Source organism: Ictalurus punctatus, chromosome 17, assembly GCF_001660625.3.
Source record: "Ictalurus punctatus breed USDA103 chromosome 17, Coco_2.0, whole genome shotgun sequence".
In the NCBI taxonomy this organism is placed as follows: domain Eukaryota; kingdom Metazoa; phylum Chordata; class Actinopteri; order Siluriformes; family Ictaluridae; genus Ictalurus; species Ictalurus punctatus.
In genome coordinates, this window is record NC_030432.2 from 17848168 (window position 1) to 17858134 (window position 9967).

Consider the following 9967-nt stretch of genomic DNA (forward strand, 5'->3'; position numbering starts at 1 on the left):
AGTCATTAGCCAATTTGACCACTCACTTAAATGTACGAGTTTAATCCAAAACTCAATAGCACAAAAATTAGTAGGACTATAAATAATGCCAATCTGAAACTTTTTTTTCCTGAGAAAACCTTGGCTCCAATAAATAGTCAGAATATTATTGTACACATTTAAATAATGACCATAATATTTGAATAGTTAGATCATGTTCATAAATGAAATCTGTTCTGACGGAGTAATCATTTGGGGGAATTTGTGGATTCAATACTGCAAAAAGTGTTTGAGTAAACTGCAAAAAGTTTGAGTATAACCCCTGATATAGAAAATGTAGTATATTAACTTTGTGATTCTGAGTAGTGATGTTTGTGGTGGCACGGTGGCTTCATGGTCCGATCCTGAGTATCTGAGCATGTTTTCCACATGTCTGGATTCTTCAGTTCCCTCTCACTTCCAAAAAACATGCGGGTAGGTGGATTGGCTATGTTATATTGCCCCTGTGTGTCAGTGAATGTCTGAATGTGTGTGTGTGGTGCCCTGCATCCCACACAGGGTGTGTTCCTGCTTCTTACCCAGTATTCCCTGGATAATTCACCACAAGCCTGACCAGGATAAAGCAGCTACTGATGAATGAATGAATGAATGAATGAATGAATGCATCTATTTTTGTACCATCTGTTTAAATATTCATCATAAAAGTCTTTCATATTTTGTACATGTTGAACAAACATTTCTGAATATGGCTTTTGTCAAAGTTTTGTTATTAAAACTAAAAAACACATCAAAGGATTATGATGATATTTTGCCATATGGTCTAGTAGCACATGGTGTCCAAATAACAAACTGGAGGGAAAGTAATCAACATTAGCTGACCAACACATTTCTGTTATTTTCTTTCTAAGAAATTTATGATTAACCTAAAAGCTCCACATCCTCTCTGGAGTCCTTCAGGACAGACTGCACTGTATGGATACTGAAACCTCATGACTGTCCTGTCCAGAAGTCCCATTCAGATCATTAAAAGCCAAAAGATGAATTACATTTCATGGTAGACAGAATGCAGAAAGCACCTAAACCACCCAAACCTACACAGTTACTCAGTGTAAAGCAGAATATAAGAGCAACATTTTCCTCGTGATGCTCAGTTACAAAGTTCAGATATCTCATGAAACACTGCCTACCTCTGATGTAGTTACATTTAGTTTCGTCTAAAAGGCTGGAGGAAGACACTCCCATGGTGAAGAACCCTTTCTCAGTCTGTATCCGTTATTCCCGTTAACTCGGTGTTAGTCACAAACTCCAGCACGTCTTCACTGTCAAGAGAAACAACCAACGCTGACGCGTGAGTCACGGACGAGTCGGATCTTCATAAACGACTCATTTAAGCGAATCGATTCCCTAGTGCTTCATTAGCGGCATTGACTCCCTTTCTTTAAAATATTTACACGTTTCTCAAACTGTAGCGCCGCCTGCTCACCCTTTTCAGCAGTGACGCTCACACACATTCTGCCAACACTGAGCTTTATTCATGAATTATGTAACTAACTTACGTAGGATATTAGGCCAAGTAGTAGGAGAAATAGTCATAGCAGAAGCAGTAGAAGGTGAATTGTTATTATTTATTTGTTTATGTAGCCTATTTATTTACATTTGGCGCTTGAAAGATTCATAATAAATGTATTCAGTCCTAAAGTGTTATTATCCTCCAAGCTTGTAGTTTACAAATGTGTAAGTGTAAGAAAATACATTGAAATATATATATATATATATATATATATATATATATATATATATATATATATATATATATATATATTAGAAATAATAAAAGCTAATATGCACTAGAACAATTGTGGTCCCATATTGATGGAATTAAATGTGGATCAGGTCAAATTCATGTTTATTTAATTATTTATTTGCAAGTTTAAGTGTCTAACAATTAAGATTCCCGCCCATGTTCACGAAGCTCCGCCCCAGGATCTTAGGTAGCCCCTATACAGTGCGTCTGTGGCAGTAACTACTGCAGCATTCGATTCAGTACATTGCTGTGGAAAAGTATTTGCCCCATTTGCCTGATTTCTTCTGGTTTTATGTATATTTCATACTAAATAGTTCTTCAAACGAAATCTCCTTTAGGATTTTCTGGTAGAGAGCAGAATTCATTTTGGAAAGCTGGCTAGGTCCTGAAGCAGCCAAGCATCCCCACGCCATCACAATTCCACCACCATGCTTGACTGTATGCATGATGTTCTTTTTGTGGAATTCGTTGTTTGGTTTACTCCAGATGCAACGGGACCCCTGTCTTCCAAACAGTTCCACTTTTGACTCATCAATTCACAGAACATTCTCCCAAAAGGTTTGAGGATAATCAAGGTGACGAGGCTTAATGTTCTTATGGGTTAGCAGTGGTTTTCACCTCGTCACTCTTCCATGGATGCCATTTTTGCCCAGTGTCTTATATAGTGTAGCCACGAACAGGGACCTTTATTGATGCAAGAGAGGCCTGTAGGTCCTTTGAATACTTTTTCACAGCACTGTACATACTAATCAGTATCTACATCTACTACTACTACATCCACCATGTTGGCATTGTCATGTGACCTACGACATCATAATAATCACAAAAATGTAACTGTTTTTGTTGTTTAAACCTTCAACAAGTTATCAGTTTACTCAGGTGTTGTTAAACAAGTATGGTATAACCAAAAGGAACAATGTTTAATATCTCTAGCTCTCATGTTTAAAAAGAGCTGACTTCCACCATTTTGGATTCTGACAGCTCTTCCATGCCAGTCCCATTGCATTATGGGATAGCGCAGTGTCCATTGGTTCCATACTGCAGAATCTCGGTGGAAGCAGTAGGTCATCCAGGAATTTCTCTTCTACTGTTTTATTAATACTCAGAATTCAGACATACTACTCCTTTGGTGTGCTGCTTTTCGCCTACTGTGTAGTAGTAGTAGGGATATTCGGCTGCAGCTGTGGTGACACAAACACAAACAAGCATTCCAAATGGGTTTTTATCAGCAACTTAATAAACTTTTGTTAAGGCCAAGGGTTAAACCACAGTTTCTCTTTTCATTTTAAAAATGAAAAAAGATGATTGTCATTTTAGCCATGGTGCAGCCCTAACAGGTTGTTATTGTTGTCGTTGTTGTTGTTGTTGATATTACTGTTTTTGTTTTTCTTCATAGTGTTGTTGTTGATCTTGTTGTGGTTGGGTAATTCAGGTACTAAAAGAATATTTTTGCTGATGAAATACAAGTTAAGGGTTGAAAAAATATATTGTATGTAGCCTACTTAGGCCAATAATATTTATACACATAAAATTTCTGCTCAGATCCTGAGCACATAGTTTACCTACCTGTTTTTTAAAAAAAAATCTGAAAAAGATTGGTGTGAATTTTTTTTAAGCAACTGTCCCGTTTTCCTACATTCGCGTTACTACATTTCCCACAATCCTTTGCGGGGTCGTCATAAAATCCGCCATATTGAGATTTTCAGAACGCGCAGGCGAAAGGAACAGTATCCACAACACAGAAAAGGGTAAGTGTGTAAACAAGCTCTATTTACGCTTTATTTACACGCTCGTTGGTGGTTATTAAGACTTCGCCGTAAACACTCAGTGTATAAGATGATTTAGCGGCTGAGAATGATCTAATCTGACTTGCAGAATGATGTTTATGTTGCTAATTAAAGCTACATCCTTAGCTGCGTTAGCCAGACGCTTCGCCGCCGTCGCTCCTTAACTGCGATTATTCTTGACAGCGCGAGACAAAACGATATCACACCCGCATTTTCACTCTCATTTAAAACGTTTCTGCACTTTTACAATGAGTTCATGGGTTAAAGTAGACGTTCACAGGGCATGTTTTTCTGCTTTGTTAGACCACCCTACGTATTTGCTAACACAAAGAGTTGAGAAGCTTCTTTAGCTAATATTAGCTGTGGACAGTTTTTCTTTCTTTCCGTGATTGCCACAGTAATACTTAGCACATTGTAAATGTCTTGCTTCAGTACATCTGAATAAACACGATCCAGTATTATTATATGATCTCAAACTGGGTGTTGGAGTGTAGGAAAGCACTCAAATGTGCCGTGCAAGAGGATAAAGTGGGCAGATTGTGGGAAACACTGGCCTGTTTGACTGCATGGATGGATCATGTTTTACTTTCCTGTTTAACTTGAGCTCTAGTTAGTGATCTAACATGCAAATCAAACTCCATCATCATGTGAAGTGATGGATTCAAACAAAAAAAAAAAAAGTGGAATTGTGTGAGCCAGTTATCTTGGTAAACACTGCAGGTACTTGACAGGTGTTCAGAATGAATGTCATTATTGCTTTCAGTCTAGATTTGTTGGAAGGATTATTACATGTATGTGGCTGAAGATGGACGGGTACGAGTCTCAGTGTTTAAAACATGAATCTAATGAATGCTCCTTCTGTTCGCTCGGTCATAGAGGTGATTCGTGTCTACATCAGCGCCGAGCAATGACTCAGACAGTGCAGACTAACGGGGTTCAACCCCTCAGCAAGACCTGGGAGCTCAGCCTCTATGAGTTACAGAGAACTCCACAGGTAAGTGTAAGGGTGCCAAAACTTTATATCATACTGCCCAATAACATAATAACACTTAACACTAGGTGCTTTCAGTACCCCTGTCTCCTTGATCGTGATTTACCATTCGGAAAAAGTAGTTTGCCTTTTGGACCTTGGGGGTTTTGTTTTCTGTAAGACATAACGATTATATAAGAATATTTTAAACCAAACCTACAGTTGTCAATGGGATTAAATATAATATCCAAATAAATCCTTAACTAATGAGTTAATAATACAGGGTGTCCCAAAAGTGTCCATATATTGGGGACTATGTTTGCAGCACCATGTCGGTTGTGCCTTCGTCAGTGGATGTTCCTGGACGTCTACTTCTTGGTTGGTCCGCAACACTTCCAGGGTTTTTGAATTGGTGAAAAAGTTTGGCAACAACGTCGTGTGATGTGCTCGCCACGTTTGCTGTTAAAGTCCATCGCAACATTGCGACAGCTTCCCAATCCAACCACAAGAATCATTTTAATAAGTTTCAATTACTTCTTTAGTCAAAGGCATACTTAAAGGCTATCTACCTCTCTATCTATATACATATATACATACATATATATATTTTTGTATATATATATTTTGTGTGTGTATATATATGTATTTTGGAAGACATTTTGCTAAAGTGTTAATTCCCCCTATGTATGGAGACTTTTGAGACAACCCTGTAATGTAATCATATTTGATTTGGGAGCTGCGAAGGGAAAATGAAGACGTTCTCGGCTTTTCTGTCAGTGTGCAAGCTAAGACACGCAAACTAGAACGGAAATGTTTGAAAAAGCTGATGATCAGCAATACGACTAACGGTACACTAGTGCGTTGTCTCAGTACTCAGTCATTGTCTAAGGCTCCTGGTGTTAATCTCTTTGGCTGCTGTTCTTCTTCAATCAGGAGGCCATCACAGATGGTCTGGAGATTGCTGTGTCCCCTCGTAGCCTACACAGTGAGCTGATGTGCCCCATTTGCCTGGACATGCTGAAGAACACAATGACCACCAAGGAGTGCCTGCACCGCTTCTGTGCAGACTGCATCATCACAGCGCTCAGATCTGGGTCAGTCACACACTGTTTCCAAAACAGCACCCTTCTTACTGCTCTGTAGATTGTTACCGATACACACACACACACACACTCCATGTATATTTATATGCATATACATTGCATTTCTTTAACTCAGTGCTGTAGATTATAAGAGGCATTCACAATTAGAACATATAAAACCAACAAACCAAAAAATCCAACAAAAAGGTCAGGTTAAAGAAGGTGTAAAAATATAGCTATAGACACAGCAGTGTGTACAGTAAAGTCAACTGGGTGTGTTATGGACAGTCTTGTACCTCCTTTTGCGTTCTTATAAGCACTTACCTGGGGAATATAGCCCAAAGTCATACTCGGCATGATACAGAAAGAAGCAGTTAAAATATGACTGTAAAAAGCATAGAAATGATTAAGCAGACGCACATATGACCTGGAAGTCAGGGAGGGGGTGGGGGAACAAAATGTAATTGTTTTTAAATAGACTTAATTTGCATGTGTTGGTGGTTTTTGATGCGTAAGCCCATGAATGAATTTAAAATGATCCCGATTATCGCGACAGTTCTGTGACATTCAGTACAAGTCTAATGAGTAACCCGTCATCTTGTTTTGTGCAGGAATAAAGAGTGTCCGACGTGCAGGAAGAAGCTGGTGTCGAAGCGCTCGCTCCGTCCTGATCCGAACTTTGACGCCCTGATCAGCAAGATCTACCCGAGCAGAGACGAGTACGAGGCGCACCAGGAGCGAGTGCTGGCTCGCATCAGCAAACACAACAACCAGCAGGCTCTGAGCCACAGCATCGAGGAGGGCCTCAAGATCCAGGCCCTGAACAGGTCACTACACACTCCATTATTATATATGTGTATTAAAAATATCGAACATCTGGAGTTTTGGTTAAACCGTATAGTTCACAAGTTTTCACACTTTGGTGTGGCCAAAAAAAAATGGCCAGCTCATTATTCTCCATGCTTTACCCCCACCATGATTTCTGTATATGCCTCTTTATTTATAATTACTCAGTTTTGCATCAACATTTGTAGTCCCACCCTTTCTCACATGCTCCTTATGTTAAACGTTGTCTAAAGAAGTAGAAAATGAACCATAGGCATCAATTTCACTCTTCTTCAGGCTACACAAGTTCATACCTCACACCCACTGGCCTGGTTTCCTAATGATTCCAGGAAAATGCAACTCAATTCCAGCATGCGGATAATCCAGCTGGATAATGAGGAACTGCTTGGCAAGCAAGTCCTTGAAAGTTCTGGGATCTCATGCTGTATGATGCCTGCATTCAATTAAAAAGACTACACTATTACATAAACAGATAGATAGATAGAAAGATAGATAGATACACAGATACAATTTTGATATTATTTTCTTAGACCTACAAGCTTAATCATTAATCTCACTTATTTCATTAATATATTTCTTGACAATTGTGCTAAAACAGCTGAATTGCAAAAAAAAACACCAGAAACCCCAAATCAATAAAAAATAAATGAACCAGCCAACAACACTAATCAAGAGAATCTGACATTTTTAAATAGTCTTAAACATGACAGATGAGCGTTATTGCATCACAAATATCCAAGCCCTTCGTGCTCCAGTATCCAAACACAGACTGGGACACAACATAGAGATAAAAGCCGTTCTAGTTTGCATAATCGTGGATTTAAAAAAAAAAAAAAAGGGTGTAAAGTTAGCGGTGCTTCTGTGACATTTTCTATTGTCTAATCAAATTTTTTGTGGATCTGCCAATATCTGTTCTTCCAGACTGCAGCGAGGGAAGAAGCACCAGATCGAGAACGGCAGCGGGGCAGAAGACAACGGCGACAGCTCGCACTGTAGTAATGCCTCTGTCCACAGTAACCAGGAGGCAGGACCCAGCATCAAACGCACCAAGACCTCAGACGACTCGGGCCTGGACATGGACAACACCACAGAGAATGGAGCAGGGGACACAGCTCTGGATGGAGCCAGCGAGATTGAGCTCGTCTTCAGGCCTCATCCTACTCTCATGGAGAAGGAGGACGCTGCCCAAACCAGGTGACTGAACACTGAGAAACTGGTTTCTTTAGAGCTGTTTGCATTTTATTTTCTATTTCAGTCAACTTGGAACAATACTACAGTCTCTACTACTAATTTTCATTTTAACAGTCATAAAGAGGTTATGGCCAGGTCATTTTGAACCTGAGAGAGTAGCAAGGTGAAATGAAACTATCTGGTCTTTGTAAATTTGAGACAAAACAGAGATGTTGGTGTCCCCATCTAGTATTTCCACCATCACCTGTGCACACACACCTACGATGAGGAACTATTTCCTTTGATATTGTTTCATTTGATCTTCAGTGATGTGAATCAGTCGGCATTAGACTTCTGTAAAGCTGCTTTATAAAATAACATTTTATTCAATTGAATCAAATGCTAATCTAATCTCTAGAATACATTATATGGACAAGAAGTATGTGGACAACTGTTGCCCCAAAGTTGGAAGCACACAGTTGTATAGGATGTCTTTGTATGCTGTAGCATTACAGTTTCCCTTCACTGGAGTTAGGAGGCACAAACCTGTTCAAGTATGATAATACCCCTGTGCACAAAATCCAGCTCTATAAAGACAAGGTTAGTGTGGAGGAACTTGAGTGGCCTGCTCAGAGCCTTGACCTCAACCCCACTGATTACCTTTGGGATAAATTGTAAGTCCCTGGCTTCTCTCCTGACATCAGTAATGCTTTTGTGGCTAGATGAGCAAATCCCCATTCAACCCCTCATGCAAAACCACATTCCATAATCTAGTGGACAGTCTTCCCTGAAGCGTGGAGTTTGTTAGAACAGCAATGGGGCACTAACTATCTGGATCAGGATGTTCAGAATGCACACCAGGCAGGTATCCACATATTTTTAGCTATATAGTGTCAACAAGTTGGTCAACCTTTGAACCTTTATTCAGCATTAAAACTATTGATCTTTGAGGGTTAATAAGGACATTTTTGCATGCTATTAGGTACATTAAGACTTCGGGCAACGCAACAGTTGATCACCTCTCAAAATACCTGGCCGTGAGACTCGCCCTGGAGGAACTGCGCAAGAACGGAGAGGCCAGTCCTATCAACGTAGAGGCTGCCAGCGAGAAACAGTACACCATCTACATTCCCACAGCCAACAACCAGTTCACAGTGAGTGATTTAACATTGAACATGTACAGGTTTTTAGTCCCACTACAGTGTTGCAGTATATTTAAATCAAGGTTCAACCGACTGATCCACTATATAAGCGTGTCGTGTCTTTCTCTGTCTCAGGTCCTCAATGGCTCCTTCTCCCTGGAGCTGGTGAGCGAGAAATACTGGAAAGTTAACAAACCCATGGAGCTGTACTTTGCTCCTACAAAGGAGCACAAATGAATCCGGCAGGATGTGAGGCTCTAGGATGGACTGATGGATGTTCTTTTGCTCTCTCTCCTCCTTTCTCTCTCTATCTTTCTCTTGGCGTGGAGCCCTTGCTCCTTAACAACTGTGGCTGCTTTTTTAAAATCGCTTTTTTTGTAGGAAAACAGGCCCAGGGGATTATAGATATTGGGGGAGGGGAGACTTTGGGAGACATACTGGTATTTGATACTCTTTTCTTTTTCCCCTTTAAGTTGACACGGTCAGTTTATAGTGTCCCATACCGAGCAGCAGTCTGTTATGGACAGGAGTCTGATGCAGCCTTCACTAAGGTTCATATCTAATAATACAATCACAACACCATGTAAATGTGTGTTTTCATAGTGATTGATTGGCTTTGGGGAAAACTTAACCATCTATGGCAGCCAATGGCAATATCCTCTCACCTTAGTGTAAACCAGTGAGATCTCCCAAGCTGTGAGAGATCATAAGTGCATTTTAATGACCAATCGCTCCGCTTCTATAAGCATTTACAAAAGCTGACTTGCCTTTTTTTTGCCACTGTGTTGAGGTTAATATGAAGACTCAATTTGGTCTGCACTGTCCATGTCACATCACACATCGACATTATATTACTACTGTATATTTTCAGCTGGCTGTACTGACCTCTTGACTTTGTACATATGACATCACTTCACAATAAGGCATCTTGGAAACCGGTCACAGTAAGCAACCATCTACTCGCAATACATCAGTAGCCGTCAGTTGTACACCGAAATGGAGCAGAGTTTTGATATAGGCGTCTTTCATAAAAGCAACACCGTTCATGACAAACCTTTCAGAGCATGAAGTATTTTTAGTTGGACACCATTTGCATAAGTATGGGTTCATGTTGATGTTTTCGGGGAAAAGATGTAAACCACATTTGTTTGGAAAATAAAAGACAGTATGCAAGTGCTGCAATGAAA

At 39.9% G+C, this 9967-nt stretch overlaps 2 protein-coding genes across 2 annotated transcripts in view; one reads left to right on the top strand and one right to left on the bottom strand.

Annotated features, from left to right (window-relative positions):
- Positions 1-1340, bottom strand: part of niban1b (niban apoptosis regulator 1b) — a 33772-nt gene extending 32432 nt beyond the window's left edge. The window contains exon 1 of the mRNA XM_017491389.3: positions 1167-1340. Coding sequence (XP_017346878.1) covers positions 1167-1221 — 55 coding nt within the window. The 5' untranslated portion in view covers positions 1222-1340. The remainder of the gene's footprint in view (positions 1-1166) is intronic.
- A 2100-nt stretch (positions 1341-3440) lies between these two features.
- Positions 3441-9967, top strand: rnf2 (ring finger protein 2). Its single transcript, XM_017490658.3, has 7 exons — positions 3441-3531; positions 4447-4564; positions 5474-5634; positions 6234-6449; positions 7390-7662; positions 8621-8792; positions 8916-9967. The coding sequence occupies exons 2-7, from the start codon at positions 4478-4480 to the stop codon at positions 9015-9017; spliced, it is 1011 nt and encodes a 336-aa protein (XP_017346147.1). The 5' UTR covers positions 3441-3531; positions 4447-4477; the 3' UTR covers positions 9018-9967.